General features: G+C 38.4%; 1 protein-coding gene across 6 annotated transcripts in view; it reads left to right on the top strand.

The window, feature by feature from the left end:
* Positions 1 to 20,985, top strand: part of nav2a (neuron navigator 2a) — a 222,733-nt gene that overhangs the window by 112,072 nt on the left and 89,676 nt on the right. For 5 of the 6 annotated variants that reach the window (XM_069181810.1, XM_015338257.2, XM_069181809.1 and 2 more), the window contains 2 exons: positions 13,361 to 13,478; positions 16,818 to 16,870. In XM_069181810.1, coding sequence (XP_069037911.1) covers positions 13,361 to 13,478; positions 16,818 to 16,870 — 171 coding nt within the window. Of the gene's footprint in view, positions 1 to 8,352; positions 8,440 to 13,360; positions 13,479 to 16,817; positions 16,871 to 20,985 lie in introns of those variants that run through there. The other variant, XM_069181811.1, reaches the window with a different exon arrangement.

The following is a 20,985-nucleotide window of genomic DNA, read 5'->3' as shown; positions in this document are numbered from 1 at the left end:
CCTATATTAGAAAAAAACAGTGCTTGCTATAGTCAACTATCTGTATGATGTTACTGTATATTTGAAAAATTAATTACTGTACTTATTGTTGACTTCCCCTCTCTGAACAATAAATTTATATTATAAATGAAGAAGGCATCTTACGTTTATGTCTTAGAGCTTAACTGTCTCCCAGACAAACATTACATTTACACATTTATAATTGTAAGCAGATAAGTATACTGTATATTGAAATCAGTTGTTAGAGAAACCTTTTGGTTTACACTAAAATGTCTGCAATAGCATTCTTGGCAAAATAAACAACAACTTCTTAGGTATATATGCTTTTTTTTGCAATATAATGGATGATTTTCAACTATTTATCTTTGACTTCCTTTCCTATTACTTGAACCCAGCTGATACTGTACATTTAAGGAGCATTTCACCTCATATTACCATTTACGCATTCAAAAACAGATCTAGTGCTCTAAGCTGGGAAGGAAAGTGCACCTTGATGGCCTGTGTCTCTGAAAGGAATAAAATTGTCCTCATGTGGCTTAGCCCTCAGCATCGTGCTGCTTCCTCTCGAGATCAGGCTCTCTCCCAACTGCTGAACTAAAGCAGGTGGCAGTGGTGTTCACATTATGGAAAGTGTCAGTCCAGATGAATCTTAATCCTTTTTTTTGTGTATTGCTTGGATACCACTGGCAGGAAGGAACGGAACCATGCGTGTCCATGTACTATGCACATGTAGAGAGCTCCCTGTAACATTTTGCTGAATAATGATGCAGCCTGAGACGTCTTAAGTATTTACTTATGTAAGTTTTAAGTGTTTCACTACTGTGCGGCAGGTTTTGTGGAAGATTAGTGGCTGATTGCATTACTTTTTAAAATGTCACCCGTAATCGATGTTGAAGCTCAGTAAAAATTCAGAACATGAACCTGCAGAAATTTCTAAATGTCCTCTCTGTGGCATTTCTTGCATATTCCTGTCCTGTTGATACAATGGTACAATGTACAATGGTAACACAGCATTAGATAAGTAGATTTTACTTAATGCTTCGGTAGTCAAGATGCGCTGTTTGTGTGTATCGATACACATGATGTGCCAGATGCTCATTATGAATTGAAATGAATTGCTGACTGACACTTGTCGGGTGAGTGTCTGTGTGGTGAGAGCTCCCCACTGAATTGACAGTATTAGCAAAAAAAAACGGGTCTCCAGGCTAAAGAGGTGGAGCAGAGCAAATTTTTTCCAGGGGCTTTTCAATTCCTGCGAAAACGGAGGTGGGGAGGGAGATAAAATTATCCATATAAACTAATTATGGGTATATTGTTCAGCTGCAGAAGACAGCTGCCTGATCCAGTTAGAAATGAGGAGTGCTAATTGTCTTTAATCCCCTAGAAAGTGCCCAAGGCAAGGCATTCTCCTGTTAACCATGGGTGATGGTGGGGGTTGTTAGCCTGACCAATGCAATAGCAATATCAGATTCTCCTAATCTTATTTGAGGCATGTTTGTTTTCTTAGGGCTGCCAGAGCAGCTGTTTTGTTAAGTGGTCTTGGTGCAGTTTAATCTTCACCAGTAGGTGTCTACATCACTAAGGACCAGATCACACTTCGATTTTTGTTGCACAATATCAAAGTAATGAAAACTCATCTGGGATCCTCTTAAATAATCTCTGTGGATTGTTTTAATGAAGGCAAGCTCACCCCAAATTCAGAAAACTGTTTTTTTTTTCCTGTTTGAGGTCTTGCCTTGAGGGTAATCAGCTTAGAGTCCATGTTTGAGGTGTTTTCAGTGTAGTTTTTGATAGTATACAGTCTTGTAAATATTGACATTGATGCCTCAGAAAGTGAACATTAATCATAGTTGCTTCTCAAGTGATCCAGTGTGCTGTTAAAACATTACAGTTCATCCAGTTGGGGATTGCTCCAAAAACTCTTTCTTGTTAAAACAGCATATTTTTGTTGAAATGAGCTATATTTTTCACACAGTCTGCAGTTTTTGTCAGGGCTTCTATGAGTCCCAGGGGTTGAATAGCTCTGCTTTGTATTAAAAAATGGAAAGACAAGTTCAAATCTTCCTTGGTTTGTTGTCTTAATAAGTAAAGGTAACTTTAGATTTCTGCTGTGTTCTTTGATTCTCCGTGATTGTAATCTAAGGGTGTCAGGCACCTTTACTTTGAAATCACAGAGCTTTCATCAGCTGTATGCAACCAGAGACGAGTCATTAACAATTGTATTACATACCTCAGGCTAAAAGCACTTTGAACCAGTGCACAGTTTATGTAAAAGGTATTTTCTAAACCTAACAAAAGATGACTTGGGTTCTGTGTAATTTGTGGTAAATGGGAATGGGGTGTTTTTTTAAAAATTAATCATGTTTCCGCATTTTTGTGTTTGGCTGGCAAGTTTAATGTGTATACTGCACAGTATAGCTTACTTTAAATGCTTCACTTTACAGACTTTTTGTTCCCTTAAAGGGTTTTGCTTACTTTTTGTTTACTGAAGATATTTCCTGTACTGGGAAATTAGTTGATACGGATCATTTAACTTAGAGGAAATAAAATTTGGTGTTTCTGAGAACATGTATACCAAACAATTTGAAGTAAAATAGTAAGGAACATTTGTGAATGCAAAGCACAGTATGTACAAAAGTTTACAAAGAGTAAATCACAGTAGCATCCTTAACCAAAACTGGATTCTTTTTATAACTGAATCATTTGCTTTGCATGTGGATTTTATGTACTTGTGGTACTAATGCTTTTATGGATGAGGGATCAAATGGTCACTTTGTGTTGCTGTATATGTGACAAGTTCAAAATATGTTTCAAGTTTTCTTCTTTAATATTTGTGAGACTCCTACAGGTATGTACAGTACGCTATTAACTGTCTCAGCCAAGTGAGGTAACAAGAAGGGTCATTTTGAGAAGCATTTGCTGTTCACTGGTGGAAAGTTGGACTATTTGACTGCATTTCCCTGGTAAAAGTTTGACCTGGTAAACTTGCTCTGAAGATTTTTAGCAGTTTTGACCACGCTTGTATCATGCATTTACTTTTAACATACAGTTGTGCTTTATTGGCCTATACCATGTACTGTATACCACTGCAAACATGAAGGAGGTGTCCATTGCACTCTCTGATAAAAACATCAGTCCTTTACACTGTATATGTCATGAACTCAAGAGCGGTTTCACCTTGCAGAATTTGCAACATTAGGACCTTATTCCAGTGTGCTAGGTACTTGCTTTGATCCATGATTTTATCTGATGCTTATAGCAGTACTTGCTGTATTCCAAAAATAACCAAGTTGTTCCACTTTGAACTAGTTTGAGGAAGCAAATACTGTACATGACATGGGATTGTGCATGGCTATTGGATGTCTCCTCGATCTGGATTCCAAATCATTAAGAAATGGAGAAGCAGGTTTTCTGTACTGTACCTGTTGAAATGAGTATTGACTTTCAATAAACCTTCTGTTTTTCATCTTTGGAGCTGCCCAAACCCTGACCCTCGTCCTGTAATTTGCTCCCGGCTTGTGAATTGCACTGGAAGTATAAAGCCTGGGCCTGTGATTTATGTCTGTGGTGAGCAGTTATTAGAGAAGAGCCAGGCAAGGAGTTGACTTGCAGGTCAAGCCTTGTAGATCAAGGCCAAGCAGGGAAGAAGCTGAGCCCACAATTTTGTTGTTATTCTTACTCCCGATTTTGTTTGATTGTTTTATTTGCTCCTACAAGGCGAGTTTTTTAATTAGAATTGAAGCTCTCTGAATGGCTGCTGGGATCTGCTTTCAGGGAACGCATGTTCTTTTTCACATCCCCGTAATGCAGAACCTCCAGGATTATTTTCAGTGATCTATTATAGCATCATAATAAAGTATGAGAAAAAAGGGGATTAAAGCTCTTTTAATTGAAAACAAATGTTATTATAAATGGTCTTCCGACTAAAACTTAAAGCTTTGAAGCAAGGAGGATAGTTTTCTTTGTCAGTTGCCGATGGGGTTGTGTTCTGATTAACATAACACAAAACAATTTAGATGCAGAACATGAACCACTCTGCTCCTCCTTCAAATGATTGATACAGCGGAAATCACTTACTAACTGTAATAAACTGGAGCACAAATGAGCATATGGAGTCCAGTTGAGGGAGCCACTGCCATTTTCCTTCTGCATTCATAACAATTTGCAGTAATTGTTTGTGTACTACAGTTGCCCTACAGTGTATATTTATTTTTAAAAGAGCATGGACTTTAAAATGAAAGATCACACCAGTTTGGCTGTTGTCCTACAGACTCACAACTTAGTTATGCCATTTTTGATTGGAGAGTTTTTATTTAATTCACTTTATAAATGCACTTTGTAGAGCAAAACAAGCTACTTAGTTCCTACAAACATAAAAGGGCTAAAGGCTGAGAACCAGATAAGCAAGAGAATATATATTTGGGTAAATATCTTACGACAGGGTGAAATATATTTTCACACAGGTAGTTATTTTAGACATTGTCAGTAGCAGTGTATTCTGTATTACATAGAAGACTGGTAAGATATTGATTCTGTAGTCTATTCACAATGCCCCTTTTAATCATTGTTAAAAACAACTTTTATATTGTTTATAACTATACTATGTGTATTTTGGGCATTGTTTTCTCAATGATTTCAGTGGACGTTTGGACAGTAACAATTCTGGTCAGTGCAGGTCACTCTCTCAACAAATGCAGTGAGGAAATTGATTACACCTTGACCTTTCCCTCTTTTATCATACATGACACATGATAGTGTATCTATAGGGAAATTCATCCATCAGTTATCCATTGGCCATCTGTAGGGATCCTGCAGTGTGGAAAATCAAGAAGATATTTTGTTATAACTTATAACAGATGTCAGCAGTGCTTCGTAGCAATTGATTTAATTTTGAGAGTTTAAAGGGCTTGCCTCATTCCCTGCTGCAGAAATATTTGTATTTGCTTTATCTTTTCCCCAAGAGAAGGAAACCCAGAAGTGATACTTACTGTAACATTAAAAATAAATGGGGTTGGCGGGGAAAAAAAGCTTTGCAATGAATTCAACTGTCTCTTATTCATGTGACATCTTTCCATAGCAGAAACAAGGTCAGGGTGACAGGAATTTAACATATGGAATTAAAGGGCTTGACATTAAGTGTGCTACCTATTGTACATTTACCTCCGGTGGGGTGCATTTAAGAAGATGAATATGATGGTTTATATGTCATCATTGCGTCACAGAAATGTGACCCCCAAAAACAGGGCACACACAGACACACAGGTGGGTGTACAGTATGAAATGCAAAAGATAAAACGTTGTTCTTCAAAACTGTGTTGAAAATGTTTAATTTTGCCTCTTTTGAATTCTGGCTTATGAATAAAGCATACTTATAACTACCTGTGTGGTTTTGAATAGTAATTTTCCAGAAAGCTGGCAGCAGCTGTATTATCTGTTGCTCTTTTCAAACATTTCCTCCTAAATAGTTCCTAACCTGAGTATGACTGCTTGTCCCAGTATACCAGAATGAAAACTGACACAGGCAAGGGAGTACTATAACTTTACTGAGCTCCTGAACAGGCATTTCTGTATTTAGTGTCCCCTATAGGGAGCAGCTTGGAGCCATAGAGAGCTGAATGCTGCTTTTTGATGTGTGTGCAAGACGTGCTGTGCCTTAGCTAGGTTTTATCTTAGAGGAGCAGCTTTTTTGTTAGTGGAAATCAGAATCTGCATTCTGTGTAATGAATGCAAATTTCCATCCCTGCTTTGAATACCATAAGCTTCAGTTTCTGCGTGAGGGGAGGGGGGTTGGAAATGAAGAGATGAGGTGGAGGTGCTGGAAGTGTAAGTGAGAACATGCAGCATAAAATTGAATTTACAGAAACATCAGCTCATACAGTAAAACATAACTGACATCTGGGGAACATATGGTCGGCCACAAGATTATTAAATTAGATCTAATGCTTCTGTGGAAATTAATTCAACGCTTCATGCTGTCTTACTAGTAGAATTATCTTATGACCCTTTTTATAGGATACAGATGGAGTTGGGGGGGGAATTGTTTTATTTTTTAACTTCTTTTTTATATTCTAATAATTTTCACTGTGGTTGTAACAGTGCAATTATGCTGATAAAGCCATCTGGCACAGCCTAGAATTCTCCTGCTCTTTATCAGGCATCCTGCAGTATGTGTGACTAAGGTCTGGTGAAACTACTTATTTTGCAGTTTAATAATGGTCTTGAAGCAAAATCTCTTCAAATTTAATTTTACCACTTAATAATTTAAAACCTGGATAGATGCAGTGGTTACAAGCGGAATAGATAATACAACACCTTATGTAGATCTTGCTGTGAATTATTGCCCGAATAATTATAGTCAAGTTGAAAACTGTGAGATTTCCCAGTGTTTTGTAAGTAATAAAATTAAAAACCAAAAAGGCAGATTCTGTAGAGGAATTCAAAAAAACGTATTCTTTTCTGTCCTCTCTGCTGTTTTTTTTAAATTCCCACAAGTATTGAAATTCCATTTGCCTGTGGTATTTAACTGGATTACATACTAAATAAAGGCTTGCCCTTTTAGAAAGGTGAATGCCAGTGGCCTCTTCTTTGCATGAGTAGTGCACAACCAGTTGCCCATTGGCTCACACATGATGAAGGACAGATGCTATTTGTCAGGGAGTTTGACGGGAAAAGTAATTGCCGATCTGTGCAAGTGGGGTTTCATGGACAGATATCGTCCTGCTGCTACACAGGTAAGTCATTCTGGCTCTCTAGGGAGCAGTGAGTCCTGCATGGGTAATTTTAATGCCTGGACCAGGCCACACACCTCCTGCCATATCAGACAGATGACTAGGACACAGTAAGGGTGCAGTTTCTGTTCTGCTGGATTTTCACAGCAAGCAGAGAGAGCACAATGCTGTTGAATACACAAGCCTTTCCTGTACCCTATTTGTTTGTACTTACAAGAGATCAAACCTTTTTGCTTCCACTAAAGCTTCAACCTCTGTTTTTTTTTATGGCCAACAACTGGGCCTGAATTCCTAAAATGCCCTCCAGTAGTAGCTGCAAGAGTTTAATGGCAGAACTGAGGTTTCAATTATTCAAGATGGAAACCTTTCTAATTTCTGCCTAAACATCCATCCATTTTCTAACTGCTTTATCCAGTACAGAGTTGCAGGGGATCCGGATACTATACCAGCAAGCAACGGGCACAAGGCAGGATACACCCCAGATGGGACGCCAGTCCATGGCAGGGCACACACAGACACTCACTCACTCACACCAAGGCCGATTTTAACCCATTGGTATGTTTGAACTGTGGGAGAGGATCAGAACAGCTGAAGGAAAGCCATATTAACACGGGGAGAACATACAGACTCCACACAGACAAGTCCCCAGGCCCAGGCTCCAGGACTGCTAGGTACCAATGCTAACTACTGCGCCACTGTGCTGCTCTCTCTGCCTAAACAGCTGGATAAAAATTAGAATATATAGGCAGTCCTTTGTTAGGTCATTGAGAGCTGGAGTGACACTACTACCAGGGAACGTGTAAGCACATGTTTGCTCACTGTCTCGTTTACTATAATTTCCCAGATGACAACTTTATGCGAGTGTAAATTCCTCTCCTCCCGACAGCCTCATTTCAAAATAATTTAAGCGGTGGTGTACAGGTTGTGATATTGGCATCTGGAGGCAAGGCTCTAAATCTTAAGTAATAAAAATCAGTGAGGTTTAGAGAGGACCTTTTAGTACACAATTTAGGATGGTCTTTCCTTTTGCATCCTTCGGAAAACATTTAACTTTCAGATTAACAGATATAAGCTCCTGCTAAGCATGCCATTAAACGGACCTCCACCCTTAAACAGACCTACAGATCTCCAGTGGAAAGATTTGTGTACAAGGTGGTAGGAGAAGGAGCTGCTCTGTTGTGTTGCTGTCTCTTGTTTTCAAGTGGTTGTCAAACCCAGATGAAATTTGGTCTGTCTTTGCTTTATTTACTGTACCAGGTGTTGAGTTTAACAAGGCAGTAAACCCCTCTCCTGTCTTCAGGGAGCCAATCTTTGTATTTGCCTGTCAGAGGTTCATAAGCCAGAGAATGCATTAATCCTGTTTACATTGTCTGGGCCTGAACTTTTGTGTACCTAGAAGGGGAGGAGAGAGTTAAAGGTCTGGGAAGAGACAGGGGCTGAGTCAGGGTGGGCTAAGAAGCATGGTAGACACTGCTGGGAGGAATAAGATGTCATTTCCAGTGTGAAAAAAGGTTTCTGAGAGGAAAGGGGAGAGCATGGCTAAATTTAACTTCCCATTCTCCACGTGCCGTTGTACATCAACGGCCTCTACTACACCTCTCGCTTTGTGAGAGCTGGATGTGTTTCCCTGTGGCTGAAGATGGCAGCAAACACGGGCCTGAGGGCTCCTGTGCGGGACCAGAGCCTTCTCTCTTACGAGCACTATAAAACGGTAAGGGGATTTTATTCCTGGACTGGTGTGGAAGGTCTCCTCGGACCTTTGTTCCAAAGTGTTTTGAAGTGTATGATGAAAAACTTTTTGGGGGGCAATGGCACCCAAGGCTTGTAGTGTGCTGACCTCTGAGGTTATTCTAGGTGTTCTTTTCTTCTGGTAATTCTTGTTTAAACACAAGCAGCATTTCCTTTCCTCTTGTGAGCTCAGTGTTGCTGATCCTTTTTGAATATGCAAGGTTCTGAGTGGCACATGTGACTGAATAATTTTGAGAAGGCTATAATAATCTTTGGACAAATGTTCATATTAGATTAGATTAAATGTTTCACATGTAAATAATACAGCATTTTTGTGTTACTACAGGGTTATATAACAATATATATAGAACAGTTGGTTCCCAGTAAGATATGTACTGTAGCCCCAAAAATTAAAGTCTGTTGTATCCTCACAATTTTATTTTAACAACATTTCCACTTTGTGCATTGCATTTTATCACAGTTAAACAGCTGTGTAGTGTGTAATAGTTAAAATAACTTTTAAGTACTAAAAGAAAATACTTTCCCCTTTACCAAATAGCTTAATCTTTCAACTTTATAGGTGGCAACTGACTTGGTGGTTTAAAAAAGAAACAGATGTCTTTAAAATCCTCATTATGACTGAGAGTATTTCTTAATGTCACAGTAGCATTGTGTGTGACCCTTCTTCACTCTTCCTTTGATGCACTTAGACACAGTGACTTTGCTTGTTATTGTGTCTTATTTACCTGGACCTTTACTTTGTGTGAGACAGCTGTGATAGGAAGCTGTTAAAGTGAGTGTGTAAAGGCAGAGACTTTTGGGGCTGTGAAAACCTGCATCTAAACTGGACCTGCTGTGGTACTGTTTCAGTCCTTGAAATAGTAATTTGTCTGTGAGAAAACTACATGCTGAAATCTCGGACGGTTTTGTTTGTTGTTTTGTTTTAGTTATACATACTGCTGTGAAACATTTTTTAAGGCTTGGATTATAAAGGAAAAGAAAATAATCTTTTAAAATGAAAACCGTATGGGAATGTGTTTGTATACAAATGGTCAGGTCACTGATAAAAGTCACTGCAATGTACTACAATGTGCGCTTCAGTTAGGAATAACACCTGTTTGTGCAACAAGAATAGCTATCTGGTGTAGTGCAATCTATACTGAAGACTTGTACTTAGAAATATGCCTTGAGAGACACCAACTAAAAAGTTTAATTGGCCATTTAGAACAAACTCAGGCTTCTCTTCTGTTGAGGCATGCAAGGTTAATGATTAATATGTACTGAGGGTACAAAAAAGTCTTTGTAGTGCCTTGTTTTGTTACGTTCCAAGGCCATAGCACACCATGCTCTTGGGGTAAAAATGAAAGGCCATTGAAATCAATTCAGTTTGTGGTAATAGTTAATGTGGCTGGTTTGAATGATTTGTCATGTGCTACTGATTCACACAGCCTCCAGATGGGTAGGTGGGGGGGGCTAGTGGTGGCATGAAAGATGATTCAAGTGCTGTTGATAACAAAGGGCCAAATCATGTTCTGAAAAACCCCCAACTTATTTACTTGTACTTTTAAACTTTGCAATGTTTGATTGGAAGCATAGGAAAGCAATGTAAAGCTTCAAATCCATTTAGAGTATTTCTATTAAGAATTATGAAGGTGGCAAATGATAATAAAAGTTAACAGAAGTTGTTTTCTAGGGGTGGTCTGAATGTGCTTACATTTTGAAAGTTAGAAATGTACAGTATATAAGGGTACTTCTGAAGATATCAACAGTTTGTCAGTGTCGTTTGGATTGAAATTTGCTGTAACTGAATTCCGAGAAAGTAATGTGAATGATCATAAAAGTTAACTATTTAATTTCTTACCCCGAATTCTCAGTTAATCTGTGCAAGTGCTCTTTGATATTTAAATTCCTACTGTATCTGACAGCTTGATGTAGACAAGCTACAGTTTAAAGGAGATGTACAGTAAAATTCCTATTTCATTCAAAGCAGATAGATTTCTCAGACACCAGTCAGAGTTCTCAAGAGGATACTGCTTCTTTTTGCCCTCATGGTGTACTCTATGATGCTGTTTGAAGTTTACAGGGTTGCTGTTAGATGTGAAATTAATTTCCAGTCCTGCTGCTGCTGATACTGACACACTTCATAATTTCTGATGGCAGATACACCATACAACTCAGCCGGTAAAGAGCATCTATCACTAATTAACCCTGGTGTTGTTCTTCCTTTCCACATAAGTGGAACATGCGTCAAGTGTATATCTCAGAAATGAAATACAATTTGGGTGGAATAATCTCCTGTTTCACAAAAGAAGTAAAATGCTGCATGAGCCGTTTAAGACGATATACCATTGTATATGCTTTTATCTGTCTGGGAGTAGCTTTTAACGTTCCAGATGGAAATGGACCCTTACAGACTTTCATGTTCCTTTATGCGGGCGGTGTGGCGGCTCTGTAGCTCAGGATCTGCGCCTGTGGCTGGAAGGTTGCCGGTTCGTATCCCGCGGCTGGCAGAGGAATCCTACTCTATTGGGCCCCTGAGCAAGGCCCTTCACCCCAAGTGCTCCAGGGGTGCCATATAAATGGCTGACTCTGCGCTCTGACCCCAAGCTTCTCTCCCTGTCTGTCTCATGGAGTGCAAGTTGGGGTATGCGAAAAGACAAATTCCTAATACAAGAAATTATATATGGCCAATAAAGTGATCTTATCTTTATTATTCAAAATCCAGACTATATCTGAGGAACTGATACTGTGTTCATGACTATCATGATAATTCAGGTTAGCAGCAACGCTTTGACAGTACTAAGACTAGTGCTTTGCTTGGCTACTTGGAATTCCTGTGAATCCTGTCCTGAGACCATCTGAGCTTTCATGTGCTCTTTAGTATCATACAGTTTATGGACATTATGTGAATCTCTTATTTGCGGTATCCTATTATAACCTCTCATCTTCAGCTTTCAATGAACTTTCTGCTGTGATTATTCAAATGCCCTGTAAACTTTTTAGTTTTTGATTTTTACAGAGAGAATTAGACCATGCCATTTATCTGCCATGACTGATGGCTAGTTATTTTGCTTGCTTTGTAATTACCCAAGCAAATTCTAACCATGTTTAAACTTCAAAGATTTTCTTTCTTCTACTGTACTGTTCAGCCCCCTGTTTGGTGTTGTAATTCATTTTTTTAAGACATGCTGTGAACACAACTTGAAAGAGTTGCTGGTTTATGTTTAATGTGAAAAAAAATTGTGCACCTGTTGTTTGTGGTCAGCGGAAAGCAGTGAATCATTCTTGTGAGTAAGGCCGCTTGAGTCATAGGGAATATAAAGTCAAACCCTACATAACATTAGTCTTTCAATTTGTCTCCTTTATTGGGATAAGAAATGTTGACAGTTGTACACAATAGTGACTAGGAGAATTTTCCCTCAACATTAATATGCTCTTTAGTTATTGTCCCTTGCAATGCATAAGAGAGACAGAGAGGATTTTAACTCCAGAATGTGAACATGAGCCTTTTTAAATTCTAGAAGCTTAGCCCACAGTAGTATGTGTTTGCAGAGAAGGTTTCAAGTTCTCTTTGAATACCTGTTTTTTTATCAGAGTCGCAATATCACACAAATTGAAACACACAACGTAGCAATGGTAAGCAAATGAGAATTTCTGACATTGTGGGTGCTTTCCTCCCAGTTCTACAGTCCAGATTTTGAAATCAAGAACTGTAACTGACAACCCTGAATGTGTCACTGGACTTGGTTTTGCATTTAAACTCAAGATTTTTTGTTTATAGATTTGTGTATGTTAATAGATGTGTATGAAATATGTGCCGTTCTATGAAAGTCTTTGTAAATCCTGTAAACTAATTATAGTGCAATCGAAGTCAGTAAAGTTATAAAAGGCAAACTTGTTTCAGGGTTTATCATTTGCGTAGCCACTGAACAGAATTCACAATGGGTTTAATTCTCAATGATGCCTGTGCTGTCACACTAATGATTAATTCACACAGAATTATAGTCACAGCAAAAAATAAAAAAAATGTGTAGAGTTGAAAATGAAATGAGTTCAACAACTTCTGGATGAAAGAAAAAAAGCAATCTAAACTTTACTGGTATAGGAGGCAAGTTGAAGGCTGTTGTTAAAAAAGAAAGAAATTAACCTCCCGTGTATTTATGCTGCTTAAGGACAGTTGCTCTAATTTAAAGCTTACGCCCTTGTAATTTTCTGTGCGCTACATCTTAATTTGTTCCTGCTAATGAAATAAATGAAGTAATTTGATAGTTTTGTTCTGTAGTTGGAGTGAGCTTTCGGATGGTTGTGCAGCTTTCCAGATTCTTTTTCTTTCCCTGTCATTCCCCCCTCACCCCCCTGGGAGTGAGTTTTGTGGAAGAACTGTCCCAGCATTAAGACCTGCTATAGAAACAGTGCTCCGTATTATTTAACAGTATAATCTCATAAGTTCCTCAGCAGTGGCGGTTTTGGTGTTTGCTTACAGGCATCATATAATGAGATGCCAATATGATGGAGAAGCCGTTTTAAACACCCAATTATAAACAAAGCTATTCAGATTATTCAGACGCTTGTCTGATGCTCCATTCAGCCTCTCTTGGCCAGTGAAGGCTCTGTCTGTCTTAAGCTGTGATGTCAGACTCCTCATTTGAAAGAAGCGCTAGCGGAGCCTGAATACTTGAATTGTATACAATGCCTTTAATTTGAATACCACGCCAATATGTTGGATCCAGCTGAGAACAAGCAAGTTTGCTCGTATGTTTTTTTTACTTTTTTTCCCCGAACGTTATGTATTTGTGAAGATGTCCGCCTTGTTTTTCACATTCCATAAAAAAGGTGTCGGCTTCAGCGCTCTGTGATACCCCGAGTGAGTAACACTTTTCTTCTTTTCCCTTTTTGCTGCACAGATTTACACTGATTGGGCCAACCATTATCTGGCTAAGTCAGGCCACAAGCGTCTCATTAAGGACCTACAGCAAGATGTCACAGATGGAGTGCTGCTGGCTGAGATCATACAGGTTGTAGGTAGGTCACCATTTCAAATCGCCTTTATGCATATTTTTGGCTGCATGGTGTGGAATGGTATTTTTAGTTATTTTATTTCTTGTTCTCTTTCATTCGTCTTTAACAGTTTACAGTAATGGAGACTTTTATTACTGTTGTGTTCATGTATACCTGTTATTTTGGCTGTTCAGAGCTGATTGATACACTATTAACATGTAGAGACTAATTGATGGAATAAAAGAGACACTAAATTTCAATAAATTATGTATCCTTTTAGAGTACTAAGTTTCTTTTGGATCCAAATCTAAATGGGCTAAAAACCCAGCAAAAAGCTGTTTCTAGTTATCGAATGTGTAACGCATTCTAGGAAAATGTCCAACATTAGTACCAAAACAAGAAACCACAGCATGTTGAATATTGTCATATAAAATTGAAGTGGTGTGTGTATTCCCATTTTGAAATTAATTCTTAGGAGAATTTTCCATCCTATAAAATTTCAATTAGTACAAAAGGTACAAAGAGTTAACTTTTTATGAGTTACAAGTGCAAAGAGTTTTATTTTAGGATAACATACTAAAGGTGGTTTTATGGGTACATTGTTGACATAAATGGGAAGCTCAAAGTTTGGTTTCGGAAGTGCAAAGTACTCATTGAACAGAATCAGCCATCTTCCCAACAGCGATGGTCCTGTGATTATAGTATCCAGCATCATAGTGGTGCTGCCAGATTGATGGGAACCGAGATCCTTTCTCTGCACGCTGGAAAGAAGGTTACAGTGCATGTGAGCAGAATGATAAAAATTGCTTTAAACCTTATTTATATGACATGTTCACTGACTCTTGATATTACTGGATTTGCTCTATATTAACTAGAAACATAGGTTTGAGTTCCAATGTTGTATTGCAGGTCTGTCGTGTGTCATATTTCAGCCCTGATGCTTACATAATAAAATATATGGAAGGATTTTAGAAACTGATTCTTCTATAAAATTTATTTTTAGAATCTGAGTTATTCCTTGATTATACTACACTACAATTTTGCAATAGATGGTTTCCTATTATTTTACCCATCACTAATTGACGCTAGACTTTTATATTTGAATTCCATTGCACTGTATTTAAGGGGTAAATTCTGTCTAGCTTTGCTGGATTGTTACATTGGGGGAAAACAATCATATAAAATCATATCATATCTATTGTCATTCAGTGCACTCTTTACATCTACAGTTGTTTTCAAATGTTGCATTGGGTCGACCTTTAATCCCAGCAGGGGTAATTTCCTTTATCTTACTCTGATTTATTTGTATTTGGTGCCAAATAACCTTGCCAATTTTGAAAGAAGAGCAATAGCTAGCAAAATAACTGCCGCGCCGCAAGTGACTAAATCATTTTGCATTCATTTGTCTTCTTTCCTGAGAGTTTGGAAGGTGCCAGTGACATTTTCGCATGCTGTCCCACCCCCAGACAACAACAATGAACAAAAATAGGTGAATGCTGGTGTCAGTTTTCAGAGGGGAAAATGCTCAGGCTTCCTAACAGCTGACTGCATTTGCTGAAGAGGCTGTGTGTGGCTCCCATCTGTGTTTTCTCTGCCTTTTTCTGAAGACGTCATGAAATACTATACCACCCAACTTATTCTGCTGCCCTACAACTTCTGAAGCCAGTGAGGGCAGTAAATACAGCAAATGTCAAGCTTGCGATCAGCGAGGGAAACGTTTTGCTCTCTGGAGGCGTAGTGCATGTCACTTCTTTAAGTGAGTGCAGGCAGTGCAGTTGAACACGTCTTGAAAAACAAATCACACTTGCCTCAAATGGAAAACATTAGTATTGCTTTTTTATGAGAGATTTTTTCAAATAAAATCAACAAGTCAAGATCACGTGGGTGAATGCTAGATACAGAGTAGTATAGAGCTGAAACTGATTAAAAACAAATGATAGTTCACAGGATTGGTTTGAGGCGTCCGTCTGTACTCTGGTTGGGTTTCTCAGTGGAATGGACAGGACAAAAAAATGAAACCTCCTGATGACCCTAGCCATATATCCATGTTGTTTTAGTTATCGGCTACCAGTTATAGTCATCAGACTGCTTAACTTACAAAAAGAAATTCAATCGGTGTATTATAGTAGAGCACTCAGTTTCAGATGCAGGTTTGTCTGTAATATTGATGAGGTCCAGCCTGGTGCTAGTGGGAAGTTTGTGTGTACTTTGTTTCCGTAATTATTTTTTTTTCTCAGGGCTCTAAATAAAGGAAAAAAGGGTATACAATTGTTTTCTGAAGTGATCTTAAATTTAAAATGAAAGCCTGTCCATAGCCTTACCAAATGTCCTGTAGCCCAGGTTCTTATTTCATTGTGGAGCCTGTCAAAACCCAGACACATCTGACTGGACCAGCATTCATGTCATACCGGTTAAGCATTCCTTTTAATCAGCTGGGAAATACGGTAGGCCGTAGTTGCAGCTGTGAGACAGATGGAATGCTCAGTACTTAAGTAAGGTGGACAAGCCTTTGCCGTTGTTCTGGATAATTTTTTTTATAAGACAAGATGCATTGCCACAGTAGGAGTATGAAGGAGTTTTCCTTTTTGTCTATGTTGCATCGCAATCGTTTCGCTTGTACTCACAATGCAGTTTAATTTGCATTTCTTAGTTGCTCTCCCAGGCCATATGCTTCAGTAAAATGAGCTGTAAATTGGGTGTTTAATTAAGGCAGTGGTCTGCAACCCCTATCCTGCGGAGCCAAAGTGTCTTCTGGTTTTCCTTCCAGCTGAGCTCTGGGTGACTTAATTGGATCAATCACTTTAACTGAGAAGAGTTAACATGCTTCCAGATCTCTGCTAGATCTCTGCTAACCAACCACTTAAGGTTGCGTATAAAAGCCGTAATTAAGATGTAAATATTGTGTACAGATATTTTATTGGGAAAGAAAAAAAAGTGTAAGTTTTGCATGTCTGGACTAAAGACTCAGCCGATTGTACGCAAACTGTACAGGCACAGAAAACCACAGTTTTCTGCATTCCCCCAGTGCTGGTGGTATTGACTTGTGGCTGGAGCTGCAGGGAAAAGTCCGATGGCTCCTAGAAGAGGTGCCGTCAGCACAGTTGCCTGGTTTTAGAGGATGATCTTGTTTCAGCTGCTGTGGGCAGGGCAGGGAGAGCCCGTGAGAATAGCCCAACAAGTTTGCTGATGGCTCTCAGGCCCTCGCACATTTGCTTTGATAAGATTGGATTTCATTAATGTGGGGCACCGGCTTCTGGCTAGCAACAGGTCTTCTGCTTCAGTTGCTGGAGAAGTCGAGGAGCGGACAGATTGCCTTGGGTATTTCTCATGAAAAGTTATCCTTTTGTTTTCTCCCCTGTCCAGCAAATGAGAAGATTGAAGATATCAATGGATGCCCAAAGAGTCGGTCTCAGATGGTGAGTGACGTTTTACTTGTCTATGTTATATTTCCGTATTTCAGGCCTGTTTTTAGAGTTCGTGTCCTCGTATGTCTTACTGCGCCTATTATGAAGAATCAAATGAAAGAGGGTGACTTTTGTGTACAGACATTTGTGTGCAGATCCTTTTAAGAAAATGTCAGAGTTGTTATTTTGCAGACTCCAGATGCTCTATTGTCTTGTGTTTAACTGAGGTGAATTTTAATTTTGAGTCAGGATAGCTTGATTTATGAGCTCCCTTGTTGCTGCATGAAAGGCTTTCTCATAAGTTTGATGCTATAAATGTAACTAACATGGATCTCAAAAAGTATAAAATTCCAGAGGTTTTTTAACTACAGTACATCTAAACAGTTCTCTGTATGCATTGCAAAGTGAGTTAAAAGGTCAAAATCAAATTAAGTGACTAAAACAGTGTCCTTTTAATATGCAGATCATTGTTGGTGTATGATGTGTATCGTGGAAATAAGGCCTAACCCCCCTCCACCTCTGTATTGTTAACATTAAAATGCAAAGAGAACTGGTTTTGTTGGGGTACTGAAAGTATCAAGATCAACCAGTTGTTCTCTGTAATCAGTTTTCGAGTGCACCACCAATTGATTTACTTAATGGCTTGTTCAAAACTAAATGCAGTATTGACCCACGTACTTAAAGCCATTTTCAGCACCACTGGGAAAGGGCACCCAAATCTTCAAATAATTCATCAGTTCTGCTGAAGTACGGGAGCACCCTGTTTAATTATGTAGATTACTTAGCAAAGAGTCATTACAGTCAAATAATACTCTTTCCAGTTCAGTTGCATAAAATGTCAGTTCTCTCCCTTGTTTTCTTTCTACACTGTAATTACGAGATTTTAAAGACATGAACGTTTGTGTACTAATTCTGTTGTCAAACAAAACAACTGGGAGGTCATTAGCTGGTGTGAGAAAATGGCTTTGATTAATATTCAGCTTTGCCAGTAGTGCTTTGAGGTTCCATAGGAGTAATACAGAGGAGTGCTTACAGACAAGAGACCAAGCAGGTGCACACTTAGTGATTATGCAAATGTTGGCGTTTAACTCAAAACACATCAATGCATTTTAAGCCACAGAAAATAGGCGTGAAAAACTGTCCAGGCAAATGGAAAGCTTAATTGCTGAATTTATCCTGATTGGTACTAACACAAGTGATGTGCACATTTAAAAAGCATTCAAACCGATCATTACCATACCCATTTGTTAAAACTAAAAAAAGCATAGCTTAGGCTTCTTGTAGCTTTTTTAAATCTTTTTGTCTTCAAGTAAAGAAATCTGGGTACAATACTTACTACTGCTACATCAACAAAAGTGCTAATTATATATATTTTAATTGGCAACCATCCATGATGGAGAATTCCAATCCTGAAATGTAGTAGTCTTCCTGAAGAGCTGCTCTTTCAGATAAACTAATGTGAATTTGCATTTTTTAAAAATTTCAGTCATTGCTCGTGCATCAGAAGGCTGGTTGTTTTAATGCTTTTATCAAATGTTTAGGTTATGTGCCCTATGTCAGCCACATACAGTACATTGCTTGCTTTAAAACCTAGACCTGCCAGAGATTAACAGTGTGGATACTAAGCCCCTGCAGTCATTGATCCCTTACTTGGTTAGTCCATTTAAAAATTCTGTTCCTCTTCAATTTAAAGTAAGTTAATATTTAATGTTTCCGTTTTGAGAAAAAAAAATGTTTCTGTTTTGAGCACCTTACACTGAAGTATTTTAAAATCCTGAGGTTATTACTGAGAAATCGGGATTGTGTGTGCTCATGTCTCTCAGGAGAGAGACTTGCAGTGTTGTGACAACGTTCTGGGCAACATGCTAATCCACATAGTTTAAAACAAATAATGTGAAGATAGAGTATTACAGATGTTTATCACCAATGACATCACCGATACTGAATGAAACATAGCTCCTGAAACAGATACCCGGTTGGGACAAGAAGTTTTTGCATTACAACATAACTGCATGTACCTGTAACCCCACATGCATCTGTTTGCCAGTTTCCCTCGCTTTCAAAACTGAAATTGTTTTTATTGGATTGTAATTTTATGACAATGTGCAAGTATAGCACCTTCAGACCTGAAAGGGGGTGCTATAAATCAGCTTTTTTTAAAGAGTTGACATGGGGGTGTATACGTCTGTATGACATCTTTATTACATGAAATGTAATTGAATGAGCTATGAAGAATAATCTTCAAAATTAAGAATTGTTCTGTCATTGTACCTGTAGTTTTGTACAATGCGATATGATACACTTTGTTAATCCCTAGGGGGAAAATTAAGTTGCCAATATAGCTCATAGACATACAGTTAAAGGCAGTACACTATACACACAACAATTATTTCAAAACATACATAAAACCCAGTACATTTACACAATTGATCACACCATAAAATACACTATTCTTAAAACAAACTGTGAAAAAACACAGTAAAAGTCCTCCAAGATAAAAAGTATATAATGCAATCATTGTGACTTAAAAACTAGCTTTAAGGTTCATATACATTTTTACACCTTTATCCCTGAGAGTTCAAAGTGAGGCATTTCAGGATTGTTCTAAGCACCTGATCCTGTTTAAATGAGACGTCTAATAAACGGGCCTCTTTGATAAAATCTTCACATTTACATGACTTAACCCAAAGTGACACTGCCACAGCATTGCAAACAAATCAAAGGAAAACAGTCCCTTTTAGTATTAGTCTACTTGGGAGCACCCATTGTTTAGCAGGGCTTGCAAAACCATGTCTATTGTTGTGCAGTATTAAAGGGAGTACAAAGGCATTAAGACTATTCTTGGTAAGCAATTTGTATTTTTACAATTACAGGAAGAAGTGGGATATTCCCAATTTCACAGTTCACCAATTAGCCAAGGAAGTGTAAGCTCTAAATGACTAGGACCAAACTTAAGGTTGAAGTGAAACTTAAAGGCTGCGTTTCAGTAAATTTTATCATCAAGGTGTTAATATATAGTTAAAACACTGCATCAAAAATAATTCTGGGGATAACAACATTGGGCCCTCAGAGACTGTCTGCCTGTTGCTGTCATTATTTTCACATAAATAGGCATAAATCTAGAATGATGTTTGTTGCATAATCCTCACCCCACTAATTTAATGCTCATATCGGTCTGTAATGTTTCATAAGTGTGCCCCGACTGGAATGGCATGGGTTTAGATCAGGTTGTTTCAGTACAATTATTGTGGACATTCTGTGTTAATGAATACTGCATTTTGTGGGGGAAAAAATGGTCCTTAAGTGTCCCAGTGGACAACACGCAGTCAAGGCTTTGAAGCAACATCACTAACACTGGTAATGACTTACAAAATATATTGGAGAGAAGTGGTGCAACAAGCTTGTGTTTGTCTTGTGAAGAAAAGGTGCATATCTAAAATAAAGACTGCACACCTGAGCTGACATACAAATAGAGTAAAAGAGCAGTGCATCGTCATGAATGCCTAATGTTTGATCAGTGCAATAAAGAGTGCCTGCCCAGCAACATTTCATCTTTGTGTGTTTGTGTTTATTATAGTACAGTATCGGCAGTTCAGCCCTGAAAAGCAAAGCCCTGGTAATTCAGGAGGATTGCTTTGTTCATGCAAAGCACTGCAGGTCAGGCACAGTGCAGGTGTAGCAGAGTCCTGGAGGGAGCAGAGGGCAAGAGCCAGCCTGTCATCTGCCTGTACATTTGCCACTGCATTCTGCAGCATACCGTCTGTTTTGATTGGTGTCCATACTGTAGGTAATATCTTTCCTTTCTGTGCAGTCGGGCAGTGTGTGTGTAATGTTTTTCATGTTAACAAAACACAATGTAGATTATTTCAACTGTTGTAATTCCACTCAGATGGTTCAAATCAGATTTTCGTTTTGTTTAATTCTGGGCATTTCCGAAGACACTTGGCTTGTCTTTTGCTTCTTCAGGTTTTAAGTTAATTCTAAGGGGGGGTGACTTTTTTTCTTCTCCAATTATAATGGCGACTTCAAATATTTCTCATGTTTTGAAATGTAAAATTATGTGAAGTGCATTTATAGCTGTTGTTATGCGAGGGTGATACTTGGCACTTTCCTTTTATTGTGTGTTT

The sequence above is a fragment of the Lepisosteus oculatus genome, chromosome 21 (genome assembly GCF_040954835.1).
Source record: "Lepisosteus oculatus isolate fLepOcu1 chromosome 21, fLepOcu1.hap2, whole genome shotgun sequence".
Taxonomy (NCBI): Eukaryota; Metazoa; Chordata; class Actinopteri; order Semionotiformes; family Lepisosteidae; genus Lepisosteus; species Lepisosteus oculatus.
Note: the sequence above shows the minus strand (reverse complement) of the source record. Positions and strands in the feature narration are given on the sequence as shown.